At 42.1% G+C, this 22,129-nt stretch overlaps 1 protein-coding gene across 2 annotated transcripts; it reads right to left on the bottom strand.

Moving 5' to 3' along the window:
• Nucleotides 1-512: 512 nt before the first annotated feature.
• Nucleotides 513-4,026, bottom strand: LOC123188598 (glycine-rich RNA-binding protein RZ1C). 2 transcript variants are annotated; one of them, XM_044600761.1, is made up of 3 exons: nucleotides 3,760-4,026; nucleotides 3,483-3,627; nucleotides 513-1,589 (listed from the first exon to the last, which is right to left on the bottom strand). In XM_044600761.1, exons 2-3 carry the CDS (start codon nucleotides 3,591-3,593, stop codon nucleotides 819-821), a joined length of 882 nt encoding a protein of 293 aa, XP_044456696.1. In that variant the 5' UTR covers nucleotides 3,594-3,627; nucleotides 3,760-4,026; the 3' UTR covers nucleotides 513-818. The 2 variants fall into 2 exon arrangements, with proteins under 2 accessions (XP_044456696.1, XP_044456697.1); XM_044600762.1 differs by lacking the exon at nucleotides 3,760-4,026 and having other exon boundaries at nucleotides 3,483-3,630.
• Between the last annotated feature and the right edge of the window lie 18,103 nt (nucleotides 4,027-22,129).

The following is a 22,129-nucleotide window of genomic DNA, read 5'->3' as shown; positions in this document are numbered from 1 at the left end:
TGCCCAAAGGGGCAGCCCCCCCCCCCCCCCCGCGTATAAGCACCCTGCATCGTAAGGATAGACTTGGTTGAGGCTATCTCGCACAAATGGACTTAATTCTAACTGCAGTGTTTAGCGGGTGAAAAGACATACGTACATTGAAGCTTCAACAAGCACCACCAGGTTAAATCAATTATACCAGTAGAATTTCCCCTGATTACATCCGTCATTACCAATTGAATCATACAAACACAGTTGAATCATACAAACACAGCCAGTGCCTGTGTGAATTCCTCAAACTGTATCTGTCTAAGCTTGCTGTTCTAAATAAACCGGGAGAAAACAAACCTGAAACATTGCTTTGAGCAGATGGTACATAATCTTGAAAATGCACATCCAACTTGTGCGGTGCCAGTATTACCAGCAGATTTCAACACAAATCTGACATCAGATAAGCAGGTCCAATATTTGTCAAGAGATTGGCAGAATGTGGCACTGCAGTCTCAAAGATTGACAATGCCGACAACACGAGATGAGTCAAAACTAAAACAGTAGTACAACTCAAACTTAGAGTGCAGAGTAGTTACACAATACCATAACAATAAGCAACAAGTGTCTGCCCATTGCCTAGAGTGTACAGTTTGACCATAATAATAATAATAATAATAATAATAATAATTAAGTACTGCCATATGGACTGAAGTAACCAAACAAACTGCTTGAAAGAATGATACTTGAGAGTTGAAGCATCAACATAGTGGACACAAATAAAGGAGGTAGTAGCAACTGGGAATTGAATCTTGTATCAAATCTCCTGTCTGCTCCAAGGTGACCTTCCATCAGTAGCGGTCATCATATGAGCGAGCACCCTGAGTGGGACGATCATAGGGAGCAGGCCTATCTCGGTAACTCGCGCCAAGGCGAGCAGGTCCACCACTCCCATATCTGTCACCATTCGCCACACGTGGACCACCCCTGCCATAAGCACCAGTGCCTCTAGGTTCATCACGGTAATAACTTCCACCTGGCCGCCCTCCATCTCTCTCATAGCTTCTTTCCCTGGCAAAGCCACCTGATGCATAACGATCACCACCACCATATCTATCGCCAGAAAAACGATCAGCAGCTGGAGGATAGCGATCGCGTCCACCACCATAACGATCATCAGCATAGCGGCCACCATCATAACGATCATCAACATAGCGATTACCAAAACGGTCTGATCCTCCAAAGCGGTCACCACGCCCACCAGCGCCATTGCCATACCTGGAAGGGGGAGAGTACCTTCCAGGCCTGCCTCCATCAGAATAAAGACATTCACGAGCCCAGTGTCCAGGGCGTCCACACTTAAAGCAATCATCACTTGCAGTGGGTACTATGTCAGCTGCACCACGATATCCACCTCTAGCACCAGATGAGTAACTACTACCCCCATATCCATAGCCACCATCATCACTGTTCATCCTAGGTTGAGCTTTGTTCACAGAAATGGTCCGACCATCTAGTTCTCCATTGTGCATTTCCCGGATCGCAACATCCACAGCCCGAGGTTCCGAGAATGTAACAAACCCAAACCCACGGGAGCGGCCTGTGTCTCTTTCTGTTACAACCTATACATACAATGAAAGTGAACTCATGGGAAGATAGTAACTGCATATAATAGTGAACAGACAAAAATATCCAACACTAGCAACAGCATGCACATGCAAATCGGGCCATAGGGAAATGAAGACAGCTGGTAAGTATGTCAAGCATGGTAACCAGTGAAACTATCTCACAAGACTGGAGGAACACAGTCAATCTTTATGCCACTGCTCAATTATTATAAGTAAATGTCACTATCTCCTTTATCTGCCCCAAAAATGCTATCCAGAAGGCATACTATGGGCAACAGGTCAGAACTGGAAGCATGTGACACTGTGACCACAACAATGCCATCAATGAGTCATAGAAGATATCAGTTGCGCTGACAAAACAAACCGAACACTTCCATGTGCCGCTCATGTGCGACACGAATGAGTAAACTCCACATCCAACAAATTGGACGAGGCCAGTTACTTTGGTTGGTGCTACAGGCACAAAACAATAACTTTACACCTGAAGTTCTAACACGAAGCTAATCGGACCTTCCTTAGTCTGCCACATTCCTTCAGGAAAACATAGTTGCAATACCTAAAGGCATCCTTATCAATCACTGCTCTTTGTTCATGTACGGGTAAGTGTGTCCATTTGAAGGGAAAGGGGCATTTGAAGACTGAGAACAATGGCCTTCCAAGTGACTGTAGGAATAAAATAGCACACAACACTCACTCTGAAGCATCACCTGTAATAAATCACTAGCCAAGGACAACAAAGAAAGCTGCATCTGCCTTTCATATCAGAACTGATCCAGAGCATTGCCATTATGCAGCAAAACTTGCATTAATTTCATATCCAACACTGCAGTCATGTTTAGCTCTGTAGAATTGATTAGCCATGGCAATGGAAATTTGTTTGATGTAACCTCACACTGACATCAGTCAGCTTAAACACTACCTATGCCATGGCAAAGGAGGAGCACTGCTTCTGCCCAAAAAACATCTACCAAATTCACTAACAGTATCGTTACTTCATATTGAATTTTATACGACCCATCACCGCAAAAATGTATAACAATGAGCTCAAATTGACTAATATGTTTCATTTCCTTCAACTTCAATAACTTCCTAAAATATAAAACTGGAGGTGACTGCAGGCTCTGTGAATCAGTAACTGCTATTAGATTGAAATTAGAAAACAAGATAAACTCAATAGCGTTTTGCTAACAGCATAAACAAACAATTAACACACCTAGGCGTCATAACTTGCTAATAAACACAGCTATGCTTGGAAATTCGTTCAGAAATAGGTTAATAATATAATCATCATCATACTTGCAAATGAGGTGGTTCCACCTAACACTGAATGAACCATAAAGAAAGTAAGAACTGTCCGACCTGAAATTGTTTATCAGATCACGCTCTTCCAGACACCCCTAAGCAACAATAATAACGTAACATAACAGAATCATGCACCGAGTAACCATCAGGTCGAAAAACAAGCCATCAAAGTTCTATCAACACAGCTAACCAAACATTACTAAATACTAAGTTACAGCAAATAACGAAACGGCAGTTTGCCATTTCACGATTACCCCCCCCCCCCCCCCCCCCCCTTTACTCCATAACTCAGAATCAAAATGTTTTAATCATTTCGTCTTATTGATAGGCAGTGTTTTGGTTGCTACAATATGGCTCTTTAATCAAGATTATGTTTACAACTAATCAGCGGATTTACAGCACAGATGAGTTAAGATGAAGAAACTCTGTAGAGAAGTAGGAAAACCCAGCTTAAGGATGAAACTGAAAAAATCGTCACCCTATATACAAAACTAAACGACTAAGCGCCGCCAAAATGATCTCAACACAAATCCTCCGACGAGCACGCACAATACATGCAAACGAATGGAGGAATATGGCTAATACCTGCGTCTCGATGACCTTGCCGAACTCGCCGAAAGCTCGCTCCAGCGTGCGCTCCGTGGTGTCCCAGGACAGTCCGCCCACGAAGATCCGTCCCACCTCCTTCTCCGTCATCTCCAATCCAATCGAGCCGAAAATTCCCCGACGCCTACACAAGCCACCAAATCACACCGAAAAAGTCAATCGAGATCCTCAACAATCTGTGCCGCCGTGAAGCGCGAATCGTACGCTCCCTCAGCGCCATGGGAAAGTAGGAGACGAGATGGTTGGATGCTTTTACCTTGCGCGGAAACCTAAGGATGGCTCTCTCGGGCTGCGGCGCTAGGGTTTTCAGAAAGAGGGAGAGTGATGAGATGACACGAGGAGAGAGAAAATATCAGGATCTTCTGCATGTATTCCGAATCGGGCTGCACGGAAAGCACGTGTCATGGCTTTATTTTAGCTTCCTTGTAAGAAATGTTATCTGAGAACATCCGATCTTAATGTTTGCCAGCAAACACCCTATTGGCCTTTGGATCACATGCAAACAGTGAAACTTTCCACTCATCCATATCAACCGTTCGCTCGGACCGAACTCTTAGAGAAGTGACATCAATAGAGGCGAAGGTGTGTCGATATTTTGATGAGATAGCTATTATTTTTTGTGGGAGTCGACGTTGACGATCTGACTACGAACGTGCGGAGACGCCGCGCCTTAGCAACCGCTAAACCAACTTTCGAGGGGCTATTGACCATGCCGGAGCACGATCAACCTGACCACGAGGGTTTATTCCCTACGAGCAAACGAAAAACAAGTAAGAAACTGAGATTGTAATCTGGATGTTGCGAATTTAAGAGGAAAACTTTATTGATGAAAGTGGGGTTATATGACGTCTTTGATCTGGTCGTTGAATACGAAGTTGCGGCTATGACAAACTTTTAATCTAAACAAAACTCAAAATCTACGCTCTAAGGGCTGTATATATGGAGGGAGATAGGGGAATTTCAGGACCCCTTGGAGGAAGGGTCCAAAACCACCCTAACTCTTGTTTCCCCACACATATGGCTTCTAAAAACAGCCTATACTCAAGTATTTCGAAATTATATGGGTCTGGCCCAAAAATAAGGTGGCGTGACACCTATTATAAGCTATGGAAGGAATTTATGAAAAGGACATCTTGTATATTTCGTTCATGTCCTTGTATGTCATCAAGGAGGCTTTAAAAGTGCTGAAATCTGCACTAGAAACATCGTTCTAGTTCCCTTCACGCGTGCCTTCATCTCCATGCTTATTTCTGCTCCAGTGTTCATCCCTCTTTTCCATGCTAGGCCCTTTATTAGTAATCAACACGGATATATCCAATTTAGGCAGCATCATATTCTCATGAACATTATAATTGTTACCAAGAAACGAAAATACATGGTAATTCAATTGTCGTATACGAGCTCTAGTGATTGATCCAATATGTATAGCAGCTGGGGTGTGGGTGTAACAATGGTATTGATGTCCTCATCAATTCCCCTCATTATCCCCCACCCCTCTTTCTCCCTCTCTCAATTGCACACACGGAGGACACAAACACACACAAGCGCGCAAACACAGACGAACTGCGAATCACGCGTGTGGCATGTACGGACAACCGTGCCACTCGGCAACAACCCATGCATGCAGCCACTCTTGTCATCAGTTGAACATAAGTTCGAATGATGGGTCGATCGAGCACACACTCCAACGGGAATAATGATATTTGTTAAGATATATAGCTACATGTAGTATCCTATGTGATAGAGGCAAAGGTGTCCTAACATGGCTAGAGACTGTGTCGGTATTTTCTCAAAGAGGAAGGGATGATGCAGCATAGTTACGGTAAGTATTTCCCTCAGTTATGAAACCAAGGTACCAATCCAGTAGGAGGACCAAGTAACACTATGTAAACGGTACCTGCACACAAAAAACAAATACTTGCAACCTGACGTGTAAAGGGGTTGTTAATCCCTCGTTGGTAAAAAGATAGATAAATTTGTATGAGTTAGGGTAAATAGATCTGAATAAAACGCGAAATAACATAAATAAAGAAAAAATGCAGTAAGGTATTTTTGGGTTTTGGAATAATAGATCTGAAAACAAATGCGACAAAAAATAAATCGGAAAACAAATATGATAAAAGATAGACCCGGGGCCATATGTTTCACTAGTGGCTTCTCTCGAGAAATAGCACACGGTGGGTAAACAAAATGCTGTTGGGCAATTGATAGAAGAAAAAATAATTATGACGATGTCCAAGGCAATGATCAATATATACACATTACGTCCAAAATTAGTAGACCGAAACGATTCTACATCTACTACTATTACTCCACACATCGACTGCTATCCAGCATGCATCTAGTGTATTAAGTTCATGGAGAAACAAAATAATGCAATAAGAACGATGACATGATGCAGACAAGATTTATTCATGTAGGAATAGCCTCCATCTTTTTATCCTTAATAGCAACGATACATGCGTGCCTCGCTGCCCCTTCTGTCACTTGGAGAGGACATCACAAGATCGAACCCGTCACAAAGCACCTCTACTTTCACTTATATGTGCAAACTGAGTTACAATATTTTCATGCCTTCTACTTCTTGTGATAATATTTTGCCTTTATATTTTATGAACTATGAAAGTTACTCATGTATACATGTGTCATATGTGCAAAAACCAAGGGAAGTAAAAATGAATGACATATACATATACGTACACCTTGTCTGTTTTGGTAGCCACATTTTAGATTAAGAAACACCGAGACAATTTTGTTTTCAAGAATGAGAGGATGATAAAGACATGACTACCTTGGATACGACCAAAAATATTGCATACATGCATATTTGTGAGGTGATTTCTAATGCAAACTATGTAATAATTTATTTGCCACAAAATCATCACCATTATCAATACGTCATATATATTCACAATATTTAGATTGCTTTACCATATTTTTACTTGTTCTTCGACTACTTGCAAGAATAGACCTTTATGGTCAGGTTGATCGTGCTTTGGCATGATCAATAACTTCTCAGAGTTGGTTTAGCAATTTCTAAAGCGCAACTTCGTGCACGTTTGTAGTCGGATCGTCAAAGTTGACTCCACCAAATCTGTAGTTGTCATCTCATCGAAAGATCGGGCCCCTCGCCTCTATCAAGTGGTATCTTAAATCGATAGTTAAGATGCCGGAAGCATGATCAACCTGACCACAAAGGTCTATTCTTACATGCAATCGAAGAACAAACAAAAATATGATAATGCAATCTGAATATTGTGAATATATATATATATATATATATGAAGTATTGATAAAAGTGGGGCTCCGAAAGTAGTCTTGGTCTGGTCGTTGGACACAAATGAAGTACACGAAGTTAAAATGACTAACTTTTAACTGAACAAATTCCAAGAAAAAAGCTACTAGATTGATCTACTTATATAGGAGCAAGGGATGGTGCCCAAGGAGGTAGGCGAACGTCCCAAGGCAGCCTAAAACTAACTCTAGATCTTATAAGGCCCATGGGCCCAAGTGGAGGTGATGCAGCACCTTTGGACTTGTAGTTTGACTCGGATTCTGATGTAGAGTCAGATTGTTTCATCAATATCTCAAAGCCTCGGACGAATTTGAAGATGAATCCAATTGGGTTGGAAAGAGCACGAAATCTATTTTCCAAAAAAAGAATCACCCAATCCGGTGTCCGGATGAAAGAGATCTTGGTGTTTTGAGTTAGGTATATCTGTGTAGTCCGAATCTGTGTCCAGAACGTGAGAGACTTAGACTCTATCTTCTCTCGGCCAAAAAGTGACGTGAGAGGACTTTTTGAACATCACATAAACTTCTCTTTTTCCCTTATCTTCATATGTGGATTGTACAAATGTTCTATACACCTGGAATTAGACATGGCACAAAAGTCTATGAATTATTTTTTCATGGATAACATAAATAAATTATTGCATAGTTTGCATTAGAAATCACCTCACAAATATGCATGTATGCAATATTTGGTCGTATCCAAGGTAATCATGTCCTCATTATCCTCCCCTTCTTGAAAACAAAGCCGTCATCGGTGTTGCTTAATCTAAAGTGTGGCTAACAAAAGAGACAAGGTGTACATGTTATATATGTATATGTCATCCATTTTTACTTCCCTTAGTTTTCACACATATGACACATGTATACATGAGTAACTTTCATAGTTCATAAAATATAAAGGCGAAATATTATCATAAGAAGTAGAAGGCATGAAAATATTGCAACTCAGTTTGCACATATAAGTGAAGCTCTTATTCATATCAAAAGGTTGACAATGTTCATCATTAAACCATCCCAACATTGTTGAATAAACCTTACTTGCATCAAATTTACATGCTACAACATGCTTAAATGAGCAAATATGCAATAAGTCATTTGACACAGAACCATCACCAAGAATAGAGGTCATATCAAAATGATTAAACAGTGGTTCTTTTGCGTCAAAAGTTAATTCAATGGGTGCACTCAAAATTGTTGGTATTTCAACTGTTTGATTACATGATGCATTCATGATAGTAACACAATTCTCTAAAATAGGTGGTGTGCTCAAATCAATAGGTAACTCAACACATGATGTATTCAAGTTAACTAGGCATGCATCATTCTCATGTGAAAGTGAAAAATTTGTACCTTTGTCATTACCTCTTATGATCAACTCAGATGATGTAGGCACTCTCAGTGATGATGTGTCTCATGGTGGAGATTGTCGGATGTGGGGTTCCGACAAACCCTTAAGGTTCGAACACTGGGGTGCGCGCGAAGTCTTTTCCTCCCACCAATCTATGCCCTAGCTCGCTAAGATCTCGCAGATGAACTCGACGAACTCGCAACACAGGAAGACACAAGATTTATACTGGTTCGGGCCACCGTTGTGGTGTAATACCCTACTCCAGTGTGGTGGTGGTGGTGGATTGCCTCTTGGGCTGATGATGAACAATACAAGGGGAAGAACAACCTCTTGAGGTTGAGGTGTTCTTGTGCTTGGCCAACTTGTGTGGGTGAGAGTGATTTTCTGGCCCCTCTTGCCTATGGTGGTGGCTAGTCCTATTTATAGAGGCCCTGGTCCTCTTCCTAAATATTGTGCGGGAAGGGAGCCAACAACGGCGGGCAATTTTGAAGGGGGACAGCTAGTACAAGCTATCCTGACAAAGGTGGTCTTCTCCTGCCAAAGGCTCTGGTGGTGATGCCGTCTTGGGCTCCACGATGACCTTCGTCTTGCCGTCCTTCTGGTCTTGGTCTTGTTGCACCAAAATGGCAACCTTTGCCTGATGCCTCGGTACTTCTCGCCTGCGTTGGTCTCCTTAGCACCAAAGAGGAAACAAGGACGCTGCGCGCGCTGGCGCCCGCCTGGTGTCGATCGTCATGGCTCACGTCACGAGAGCCTCGTGAGGTGCTACCTCTTGAGCACTGCATTGGATTTTCCCGAAGAGGAGAGGATGATGCAGCAAAGTAGCGTAAGTATTTCCCTCAGTTTTTGAGAACCAAGGTATCAATCCAGTAGGAGGCTACGCGCGAGTCCCTTGTACCTACACAAAAACAATAGCTCAACGCAACCAACGCGCTTAGGGGTTGTCAATCCTTTCATGGTCACTTACGAAAGTGAGATCTGATAGAGATGATAAATAATATTTTTGGTATTTTTGGTATAGAGATGCAAAGTAAAAAAGTAAAAGCAAAGTAAAAGCAAAGTAATAATAAAGTGATGGAGATTGATATGATGAGAAAGAGACCCGGGGGCCATAGGTTTCACTAGTGGCTTCTCTCAAGAGCATAAGTATTCTACGGTGGGTGGACAAATTACTGTTGAGCAATTGACAGAATTGAGCATAGTGATGAGAATATCTAGGTATGATCATGTATATAGGCATCACGTCCGAGACAAGTAGACCGACTCCTGCCTGCATCTACTACTATTACTCCACTCATCGACCGCTATCCAGCATGCATCTAGAGTATTAAGTTAAAAACAGAGTAACGCCTTAAGCAAGATGACATGATGTAGAGGGATAGTTTCATGCAATATGATAAAAAAATCATCTTGTTATCCTCGATGGCAACGATACAATACGTGCCTTGCTGCCCCTTCTGTCACTGGGAAAGGACACCGCAAGATCGAACCCAAAGCTAAGCACTTCTCCCATGGCAAGAAAAACCAATCTAGTAGGCCAAACCAAACTGATAATTCGAAGAGACTTGCAAAGATAACCAATCATACGTAAAAGAATTCAGAGAAGATTCAAATATTATTCATAGATAGACTTGATCATAAACCCACAATTCATCGGTCTCAACAAACACACCGCAAAAAGAAGATTACATCGAATAGATCTCCACAAGAGAGGGGGAGAACATTGTATTGAGATCCAAAAAGAGAGAAGAAGCCATCTAGATACTAACTATGGACCCGTACGTCTGAAGTAAACTACTCACACTTCATCGGAGGGGCTTGGATGATGAGAAGCCCTCCGTGATCGATGCCCCCTCCGGCGGAGCTCCGGAACAGCGGAGGAGGTTTATGCGTGAAAGAGCATATCATATCACGGGGTTTGGATGCATCGGCGAAGTATGCGCCAACTCTCAATGTGAGAAAGGGCAATGCACGGCACCGAAGAGGCTAGCAAGGATGGAAGGGTGAGAGTGCGTGTAATCTATGGACTCAATATTAGTCATAAAGAACTCACATACTTATTGCAAAATTCTACAAGTCATCAAAAACCTCGGCACTACGCGCATGCTCCTAGGGGGATAGATTGGTAGGAAAAGACCATCGCTCGTCCCCGACCGCCACTCATAAGGAAGACAATCAAATAACACCTCATGTTTTAAATTTGTTGCATAACGTTTACCATACATGCATGCTACGGGACTTGCAAACTTCAACACAAGTATATATCAATTTCACAACTACTCAACTAGCATGACTTTGATATTATTACCTCCATATCTCAAAACAATCATCAAGCATCAAACTTTTCTTAGTATTCAACACACTCATAAGAAAGTTTTATTATTAATCTTGCATACCAAGCATATTAGGATTTTAAGCAAATTACCATGCTAATAAGACTCTCAAAATAATCTAAGTGAAGCATGAGAGATCAATAGTTTCTATAAAACAAATCCACCACCGTGCTCTAAAAGATATAAGTGAAGCACTAGAGCAAAACTATAAAGCTCAAAAGAGATAAGTGAAGCACATAGAGCAAAATTATAAAGCTCAAAAGATATAAGTGAAGCACATAGAGTATTCTATCAAATTCCAAATCATGTATGGCTCTCTCAAAAGGTGTGTACAGCAAGGATGATTGTGGTAGACTAACAAGCAAAGACTCAAATAATAAAAGACGCTCCAAGCAAAACACATATCATGTGGTGAATAAAAATATAGCTCCAAGTAAAGTTACCGATAGAAGTAGACGAAAGAGGGGATGCCTTCCGGGGCATCCCCAAGCTTTGGCTTTTTAGGTGCCTTAGATTATCTTGGGGGTTCCATGGGAATCCCCAAGCTTAGGTTCTTTCCACTCCTTGTTCCATAATCCATCAAATCTTTCCAAAACTTGAAAACTTCACAACACAAAACTTAAAGTAGAAAATCTCGTGAGCTCCGTTAGCGAAAGAAAAGAAAAGACCACTTCAAGGTACTGTAATGAACTCATTATTTATTTATATTGATGTTATACCTACTGTATTCCAACTTCTCTATGGATTATAAACTTTTTTACTAGCCATAGATTCATCAAAATAAGCAAACAACACACGAAAAACAGAATCTGTCAAAAACAGAACAGTCTGTAGTAATCTGTAGCTAGAGAAAGATCTGGAACCCCAAAAATTATAAAATAAATTTCTGGACGTGAGGAATTTATCTATTAATCATCTGCAAAAAGAATTAACTAAATATCACTGTCCAAATAAAAATGACAGCAGTTCTCGTGAGCGCTAAAGTTTCTGTTTTTTACAGCAAGTTCAACAAGACTTTCCCCAAGTCTTCCCAACGGTTCTACTTGGCACAAACACTAATTAAACACAAAAAACACAACCAAAACAGAGGCTAAATAATTTATTTATTACTAAACAGGAGCAAAAAGCAAGGAATAAAAATAAAATTGGGTTGCCTCCCAACAAGCGCTATCGTTTAACGCCCTTAGCTAGGCATAACAAGCAAGAATAGATCTAAGTATTGCCATCTTTGGTAGGCAATTCATAAGTGGATCTCATGATAGATTCATATGGTAATTTTATTTTATTTCTAGGGAAGTGTTCCATGCCCTTTTTTAATGGAAATTGAAATCTAATATTCCCTTCTTTCATATCAATAATTGCACCAACTGTTCTAAGGAAAGGTCTACCAAGAATAATAGGGCAAGAAGGATTGCAATCTATATCAAGAACGATAAAATATACGGGCACATAATTCCTATTTGCAACAATAAGAACATCATTAATTCTTCCCATAGGTTTCTTAATAGTGGAATCCGCAAGATGCTGTAGGGGAACGTAGCAGAAATTCAAAATTTTCTACGCATCACCAAGATCAATCTATGGAGTAATCTAGCAACGAGGGGAAGGAGAGTGCATCTACATACCCTTGTAGATCACTAAGCGGAAGCATTCAAGTGAACGGAGTTGATGGAGTCGTACTCGCTGTGATCCAAATCATCGATGATCCTAGTGCCGAACGGACGGCACCTCCGTGTTCAGCACACGTATAGCCTGATGACGTCTCCTACGCCTTGATCCAGCAAGGGGAGAAGGAGAGGTTGGGGAAGACTTCATCCAGCAGCAGCACAACGGCGTGGTGGTGGTGGAGGAGCGCGGGACTCCAGCAGGGCTTCGCCAAGCACTACGAGAGATGAGGAGGGAGAGGGGTAGGGCTGCGCCAACAGGGAGAGCAAATCACATGTGTTGGGCAGCCCCATACCTCAAGTATATATAGGGGGAGGGGAGGGGTTGCGCCCCCACCTAGGGTTCCCTCCCTAGGGGTGGTGGCAGCCCCCAGATCCCATCTGGGAGGCGGCCAAGGGGAGAGAGAGGGGGGCGCACCTAGGGTGGGCCTTAGGGCCCATCTGCACCTAGGGTTTGCCTCTGGTGTACGAGCTTCTCCAACAGATGTATTAGAAATGATACCCTGGGATGGATCCCTCTCCTCTTGAGGACGCCTTGGGCCTTGGTGGGAGGCGCCCCAGCCCACCTAGGGGCTGGTCCTTTCCCACTATTGGCCCATGTAGGCCTCCGGGGCTGGTGGCCCCACCTGGTGGACCCCCGGACCCCTCCGGTGGTCCCGGTACACTACCGGTGATGCCCGGAACACTTCCGGTGGCCGAAAACATACTTCCTATATATCAATCTTTACCTCCAGACCATTCCAGAACTCCTCGTGACGTCCGGGATCTCATCCGGGACTCCGAACAACATTCGGTAACCGCGTACATACTTTCCCTATAACCCTAGCGTCATCGAACCTTAAGTGTGTAGACCCTACGGGTTCGGGAGACATGCAGACATGACCGAGATGACTCTCCGGTCAATAACCAACAGTGGGATCTGGATACCCATGTTGGCTCCCACATGTTCCATGATGATCTCATCGGATGAACCACGATGTCGAGGATTCAATCAATCCCGTATTCAATTCCCTTTATCCATCAGTACGATACTTGCCCGAGATTCTATCGTCGGTATCCCGATACCTTGTTCAATCTCGTTACCGGCAAGTCTCTTTACTCGTTCCGTAACACATCATCCCGTGATCAACTCCTTGGTCACATTGTGCACATTATCATGATGTCCTACCGAGTGGGCCCAGAGATACCTCTCCGTTTACACTAAGTGACAACCCAACAGACACTTTCGGAGATACCTGTAGTGTACCTTTATAGCCACTCAGTTATGTTGTGACGTTTGGCACACCCAAAGCACTCCTACGGTATCCGGGAGTTGCACAATCTCATGGTCTAAGGAAATCATACTTGACATTAGAATAGCTTTAGCAAACGAACTACATGATCTTGTGCTAGGCTTAGGATTGGGTCTTATCCATCACATCATTCTCCTAATGATGTGATCCCGTTATCAACGACATCCAATGTCCATGGTCAGGAAACCGTAACCATCTATTGATAAACGAGCTAGTCAACTAGAGGCTTACTAGGGACATGGTGTTGTCTATGTATCCACACATGTATCCGAGTTTCCTATCAATACAATTCTAGCATGGATAATAAACTATTATCATGAACAAGGAAATATAAAATAACCAATATATTATTGCCTCTAGGGCATATTTCCAACAGTCTCCCACTTGCACTAGAGTCAATAATCTAGTTCACATCGCCATGTGATTAACACTCAAAGAGTTCTGGGTTTGATCATGTTATGCTTGTGAGAAAGGTTGTAGTCAACGGGTCTTGCCATATTCAGATCCCTATGTATTTCGCAAAACTTTATATCGTTTATTCTGCTACCACGTTCCACTTGGAGCTATTCCAAATTATTGCTCCATTATACGTATCTGGTATCTCTACTCAGAGCTATCCGGATAGGTGTTAAGCTTGCATCGACGTAACTCTTTATGTCGAACTCTTTATCACCTCCATGACCGAGAAACATTTCCTTATTCCTCTAAGGATAATTTTGACCGCTATCTGGTGATCTACTCCTAGATCACCTTTGTACCCTCTTGCCAGACATATGGCAAGGCACACATCTGGTGCGGTACTTCCTCTTTCTTCTGCTGTGGTCAATCTTCGAGTCTTACTCAACTTCACACTTTACAATTCAGGTAAGAACCCCTTCTTTGACTGATCTATTTTGAACTCCTTCAAAAACATGTCAAGGTGTGTGTTCTTTTGAAAGTATCATCAGGCGTCTTTGATCTATTCTATAGATCTTGATGCCCAATATGTAAGCAGATTTATCCAGGTCTTCCTTTGAAAAACACTCTTCAAACAACCGTTTATGCTTTCCAGAAATTCTACATTATTTCGGATCAACAATATGTCATCCACATATACTTATCAGAAATGTTGTAGTGCTCCCACTCACTTTCTTGTAAATACAAGTTTCTAGCAAACATTGTATAAACCTAAAAGCTTTGATCACTCCATCAAAGCATATATTCCGACTCCGAGATGCTTGCTCTAGTCCATAGAAGGATTGCTGGAGCCAGCATACCTTTTAGCATCCTTAGGATCGACAAAACTTTGATTGTATCACATACAAATTTTCTTACGAAAACTGGTAAGAAAACTTGTTTTGACATCCATCTGTAAGATTTCATAATCGAAAAAATGCAGCTAATGCTAACATGATTCCGACAGACTTAAGCATCGCTACGGGTGAGAAATTCTCATCGTAGTCAACTCCTTGAACTTGTGAAAAACTCTTTGCCACAAGTCAAGCTTCATAGACGGTAACATTACCGCCCACGTCCGTCTTCTTCTTAAAATCCATTTATCTCAATGGCTTGCCGATCATCGGGCAATTCCACCAAAGTCCATACTTTGTTCTGATATATGGATCCTATCTCGGATTTCATGGCTTCTAACCATTTGTCGGAACACGGGCTCACCATCGCTTCTCCATAGTTCGTAGGTTCATTGTTGTTTAACAACATGATATCTAAGACAGGATTACCGTACCACTCACGAGTAGTACATATCCTTGTCGACCTACGAGGTTCGATAGCAACTTGATCTGAAGCTTCATGATCACTATCATTAACTTCCTATTCAACAGATGTGGGCGCCACAGAAAAAACATCTTTTTGTGTTGCATCACTTTCTGTTGAAATAAAGGTTCGACAACCTCATCAAGTTCTATCTTCCTCCCACTCAATTCTTTCGAGAGAAACTCCTTCTCGAGAAAGGACCCGTTCTTAGCGACAAACAATTTGCCCTCGGATCTGAGATAGAAGGTATACCAAACTGTCACCTTTGGGTACTCTATGAAGATGTGTTTGTCCGGTTTTTTGTTTGAGCTTCTCCGACTGAAGCCTTAAGCATTGCAGCCCCAAACATTAAGAAACGACAACTTTGGTTTCTTGCCAAACCAATGTTCATATGACGTTGTCTCAACGGACTTAGATGGTGTCCTATCTAAAGTGAATGCAGCAGTCTCTAACGCATAACCTCAAAATGAAAACGGTAGATTGGTAAGAGACATCATAGATCGCACCATATCTCATAGGGTTCGATTACGATATCCGGACACACCATTACCTTGTGGTGTTCCAGGTGGCTTCAACTGTGAAACAATTCCACAATGTCTTAAGTGATTGCCAAACTCATAACTCGGAAAATCCCCTTTTGATCAGATCGTAGGAACATGATCTTATTGTTATGATGATTCTTAACTTCACTCTGAAATCGCTTGAAATTTTCAAACGTTTTAGACTTGTGCTTCATTAAGTAGATATACCTATATCTACCCAAATCGTCAGTGAAGATGAGAAAATAGCGATATCCACCACACGCTTCAATTCTCATTGGATCACACGCATCAGCATGCATGATTTCCAACAAGTCACTTGCCTGTTACATTGTACCTGAAAACGGGGTCTTAGTCATCCTGCCCATGAGGCATGGCTCGCATGTGTCAAGCGATTCAAAATCAAGTGACTCAAAACATCCATCGATATGGAGTTTCTTCATGCATCTTACGCCAATATGACCTAAGCGGCAGTGCCACAAGAAAGTGGTACTATCATTATTAACTCTACATCTTTTGGCGTGAACATGTGTATTACCACGACCGAGATTCAATGAACCTATTCACATAGGGTGCATGACCATGAAAGGTATCATTCATGTAAACAGAATAACCATTATTCTCTAACTTAAATGAATGACCGTACTGCACTGAACATGATCTAATCATATTCATGCTCAACGTAGACACTTGATAACATTTATCTAGGTTCAATACTAATCCCGAAGGTAGATGGAGCGTGCGATGGTGATCTCATCAACTTTGGAAACACTTCCAACACACATCGTCACCTCGCCCTCAGCCAATCTCCGTTTATTCCGTAGCTTTTGCTTCAAGTGACCAATAATAGCAACTGAACCGGTATCCAATACCTAGGTGCTACCAGGAGTACTAGTGAGGTACACATTAATAACACATATACACTCTGTTGAAGTTGTCGGCCTTCTTATCTACCATGTATTTGGGGTAATTCCGCTACCAGTGACTGTTCCCCTTACAATAGAAGCACTTAGTCTCGGGTTTGGGTTCAACCTTGGGTTCCTTCACTGGAGCGGCAACTGGTTTGCCATCCATGAATTTTCCCTTCTAGCCATTGCCCTTCTTGAAACCAGTGGTCTGGTTAAACCATCAACACTTGATGCTCCTTCTTGATTTCTACCTTTTGTGGTCTTAAGAACCGCGAACAACTCCGGGATCAACTCCATCCCTTGCATGTCATAGTTCATCACGAAGATCTAGTAGCTTAGTGATAGTGGCTAGAGAACTCTATCAATCACTATCTTATCTGGAAGTTTAACTCCCACTTGATTTAAGTGATTGTAGCACCCAGACATTCTGAGCACATGCTCACTAGCTGAGCCATTCTCCTCCATCTTGTTGGTAAAAGAACTTGTCAGAGGTCTCATACCTCTCAACACGGGCATGAGCCTGAAATCCCAATTTCATCTCTTGGAACATCTCATATGTTCTATGGTGTCAAAATGTCATTGGAATCCCGATTCTAAGCCGTAAAGTGTGGTGCACTAAACTATCAAGTAGTCATCAGGACGTGTCTGTCAGGTGTTCACAACATCCACAGACGACGTTGTAGGGGTTTGCATATCGAGCGGTGCATCAAAGACGTAAGCCTTATGTGTAGCAGTGAGGACACTCCTCGGACTACGGACCTAGTCCGCATCATTGCTTACAATATCTTTCAACTTAATCTTTCTCTAGGAACGTATTGAAACAGGGAGCTACAACGTGAGCTATTTATCTACAAGATATTTGCAAAGACAATTTATACTATGTTCATGATAATTGAGTTCATCTAATCAAATTATTTAATGAACTCCCACTCAGATAGACATCCCTCTAGTCATCTAAGTGAAACATGACCTGAGTCAACTAGGCCGTGTCCGATCATCACGTGAGACGGACTAGTCAACATCGGTGAACATCTTCATGTTGATCGTATCTTTTATACGACTCATGCTCGACCTTTCGGTCTTCCGTGTTCCGAGGCTATGTCTGTACATGCTAGGCTCGTCAAGTCAACCTAAGTGTTTCGCATGTGTCCCGAGGCCATGTCTGTACATGCTAGGCTCGTCAACACCCGTTGTATTCGAACGTTAGAATCTATCACACCCGATCATCACGTGGTGCTTCGAAACAACGAACCTTCGCAACGGTGCACAGTTAGGGGGAACACTTTCTTGAAATTATTATGAGGGATCATCTTATTTAAGCTACCGTCGTTCTAAGCAAATAAGATGTAAAACATGATAAACATCACATGCAATCAAATAGTGACATGATATGGCCAATATCATTTTGCTCCTTTTGATCTCCATCTTTGGGGCTCCATGATCATCGTTGTCACCGGCATGACACCATGATCTCCATCATCATGATCTCCATCATCGTGTCTTCTTGAAGTTGTCTCGTCATCTATTACTTCTACTACTATGGCTAACGCTTTAGCAATAAAGTAAAGTAATTACATGATGTTTATGTTGACACGCAGGTCATAAATAAATAAAGACAACTCCTATGGCTCCTGCCGGTTGTCATACTCGTCGACATGCAAGTCGTGATTCCTATTACAAGAACATGATCATCTCATACATCACATATATCATTCATCACATCCTTTGGCCATATCACATCACAAGGCATATGCTGCAAAAACAAGTTAGACGTCCTCTAATTGTTGTTGCAAGTTTTTACGTGGCTGCTATAGGTTTCTAGCAAGAACGTTTCTTACCTACGCGAAAACCACAACGTGATATGCCAATTTCCATTTACCCTTCATAAGGACCCTTTTCATCGAATCCGATCCGACTAAAGTGGGAGAGACAGACACCCGCTAGCCACCTTATGCAACTAGTGCATGTCAGTCGGTGGAACCAGTCTCACGTAAGAGTATGTGTAAGGTTGGTCCGGGCCGCTTCATCCCATGATGCCGCCGAATCAAGATAAGACTAGTAACGGCAAGTAAATTGACAAAATCGACGCCCACAACTACTTTGTGTTCTACTCGTGCATAGAAACTACGCATAGACCTAGCTCATGATGCCACTGTAGGGGAATGTAGCAGAAATTCAAAATTTTCTACGCATCACCAAGATCAATCTATGGAGTAATTTAGCAACGAGGGGAAGGAGAGTGCATCTACATACCCTTGTAATTTAGCAACGAGATCAAGTGAATGAGGTTGATGGAGTCGTACTCGCCGTGATCCAAATCACCGATGATCCTAGTGCCGAACGGACGGCACCTCCATGTTCAACACACGTACAACCCGATGACGTCTCCTACGCTTTGATCCAGCAAGGGGAGAAGGAGAGGTTGGGGAAGACTTCATCCAGCAGTAGCACGACGGCGTGGTGGTGGTGGAGGAGCGCGGGACTCCAGCAGGGCATCGCCAAGCACTACGAGAGATGAGGAGGGAGAGGGGTAGGGCTGCACCAACAGGGAGAGCAAATCACATGTGTTGGGCAGCCCCATACCTCAAGTATATATAGGGGGAGGGGAGGGGCTGCGCCCCCACCTAGGGTTCCCTCCCTAGGGGTGGCGGCAGCCCCCAGATCCCATCTGGGAGGCGGCCAAGGGGAGAGAGAGGGGGGCGCACCTAGGGTGGGCCTTAGGGCCCATCTGCGCCTAGGGTTTGCCCCCTCTCCTCTTAAGGATGCCTTGGGCCTTGGTGGGAGGCGCCCCAGCCCACCTAGGGGCTGGTCCCTTCCCACTATTGGCCCATGTATGCCTCCGGGGCTGGTGGCCCCACCTAGTGGACCCCCGGACCCCTCCGGTGGTCCCGGTACACTACCGGTGATGCCCGGAACACTTCTGGTGGCCAAAACCATACTTCCTGTATATCAATCTTTACCTCCGGACCATTCCGGAACTCCTCGTGACGTCCGGGATCTCATCCGGGACTCCGAACAACATTCGGTAACCGCGTACATACTTTCCCTATAACCCTAGCGTCATCGAACCTTAAGTGTGTAGACCCTACGGGTTCGGGAGACATGCAGACATGACCGAGATGACTCTCCGGTCAATAACCAACAGCAGGATCTGGATACCCATGTTGGCTCCCACATGTTCCACGATGATCTCATCGGATGAACCACGATGTCGAGGATTCAATCAATCCCGTATTCAATTCCCTTTGTCCATCGGTATGATACTTGCCCGAGATTCGATCGTCGGTATCCCGATACCTTGTTCAATCTCGTTACCGGCAAGTCTCTTTACTCGTTCCGTATCACATCATCCCGTGATCAACTCCTTGGTCACTTGTGCACATTATGATTATGTCCTACCGAGTGGGCCCAGAGATACCTCTCCGTTTACACGGAGTGACAACCCAACAGACACTTTCGGAGATACCTGTAGTGTACCTTTATATCCACCCAGTTACGTTGTGATGTTTGGCACACCCAAAGCACTCCTACGGTATCCGGGAGTTGCACAATCTCATGGTCTAAGGAAATGATACTTGACATTAGAATAGCTTTAGCAAACGAACTACACGATCTTGTGCTAGGCTTAGGATTGGGTCTTGTCCATCACATCATTCTCCTAATGATGTGATCCCGTTATCAACGACATCCAATGTCCATGGTTAGGAAACCGTAACCATCTATTGATAAACGAGCTAGTCAACTAGAGGCTTACTAGGGACATGGTGTTGTCTATGTATCCACACATGTATCTGAGTTTCCTATCAATACAATTCTAGCATGGATAATAAACTATTATCATGAACAAGGAAATATAACAATAACCAATTTATTATTGCCTCTAGGGCATATTTCCGACAGATGCAAGTTTAGATAGCAATCATCAAAATCACGGAAATTGAGCAAATCACACAAAGTTTTGGGAATAGTAGAGACACTAGCACCCAAATCACACAAAGCATAAAACTCATAATCTTTAATTTTAATTTTAATAGTAGGTTACCACTCATCATAAAGTTTTCTAGGGATAGAAACTTTCAACTCAAGTGTTTCTTCATAAGATTGCATCAAGGCATCAACGATATGTTCGGTAAAGGCTTTATTTTGACTATAAGCATGAGGAGATTTTAGCATGGATTGCAACAAGGAAATACAATCAATCAAAGAGCAATTTTCATAATTAAATTTCTTGAAATCCAATATAGTGGGTTTAGCATCATCTGGGGTTTTATTTCTTTTAATCCCACTTTTACCAATTTCATCATCAAGATCAAATACTCCGAATTTTTAGAACACCTTCTAGGTAAATGTGGATCATATTCAGTCCCATAATTATGAAGATTAATATTGCAAAACAAAGATTTAATAGGGGACACATCAATAACTTTTAGATCTTCATCATTATTTTCATAGGAACTAGAAGAACACGCTTTAATAAAGGCATCTTTCATAGCACGCATCCTAGCGGTTCTTTCCTTGCACTCATCAATGGAAATTCTCATGGCTTTGAGAGACTCATTGATATCATGCTTAGGAGGAATAGATCTAAGATTTAAAGAATCAACATCAAGAGAAATTCTATCAACGTTCCTAGCCAAATCATCAATCTTAAGCAATTTTTCTTCAATCATAGCATTAAAATTCTTTTGCGAAGAAATAAATTCTTTAATATTAGATTCAAAATCAGAGGGCATCTTATTATAATTTCCATAAGAATTGTTGTAGGAATTACCATAATGATTAGAGGGATTACTAGGATAAGGCCTATGATTGAAATTTCCTCTATACGCATTGTTACCAAAATTATTCCTATCAACAAAATTCACATCCATAGATTCATTATTATTCTCAATCAAAGTAGACAAGGGCATATCATTAGGATCAGAAGAAACACTCTTATTAGCAAATAATTTCATAAGTTCATCCATCTTTCCACTCAAAATATTAATTTCATCTATCGCATGCACCTTTTTATTAGTAGATCTTTCAGTATGCCATTGAGAATAATTAACCATAATATTATCTAGGAGTTTAGTAGCATCTCCTAAAGTGATTTCCATAAAAGTGCCTCCCGCGGCCGAATCTAAAAGATTTCTAGAAGCAAAATTCAATCCGGCATAAAAAATTTGTATAATCATCCACAAATTCAAACCATGAGTAGGGCAATTACGTATCATTAATTTCATTCTCTCCCAAGCTTGTGCAATGTGTTCATGATCAAGTTGCTTAAAATTCATAATATCATTTCTAAGAGAGATGATCTTAGCGGGAGGAAAATACTTAGAGATAAAAACATCTTTGCACTTGTTCCATGATTCAATACTATTTTTAGGCAAAGATGAAAACCAAGCTTTAGCACGATCTCTAAGCGAAAAAGGAAATAGCTTCAATTTAACAATATCATTATCGACATCTTTCTTCTTTTGCATGTCACACAAATCAATGAAGCTATTAAGA

This window comes from Triticum aestivum, chromosome 2A, assembly GCF_018294505.1.
Source record: "Triticum aestivum cultivar Chinese Spring chromosome 2A, IWGSC CS RefSeq v2.1, whole genome shotgun sequence".
Taxonomy (NCBI): Eukaryota; Viridiplantae; Streptophyta; class Magnoliopsida; order Poales; family Poaceae; genus Triticum; species Triticum aestivum.
This window is presented reverse-complemented; position numbering and strand designations above follow the sequence as displayed.

Excerpts from the sequence above, each read along its gene's own strand:
- LOC123188598 (XM_044600761.1), bottom strand. The coding sequence starts at position 3,593 with ATGACGGAGAAGGAGGTGGGACGGATCTTCGTGGGCGGACTGTCCTGG. Across the intron at positions 1,590-3,482 it reads GCAAGGTCATCGAGACGCAG|GTTGTAACAGAAAGAGACAC; the intron begins GTATTAGCCATA and ends TTGTATGTATAG.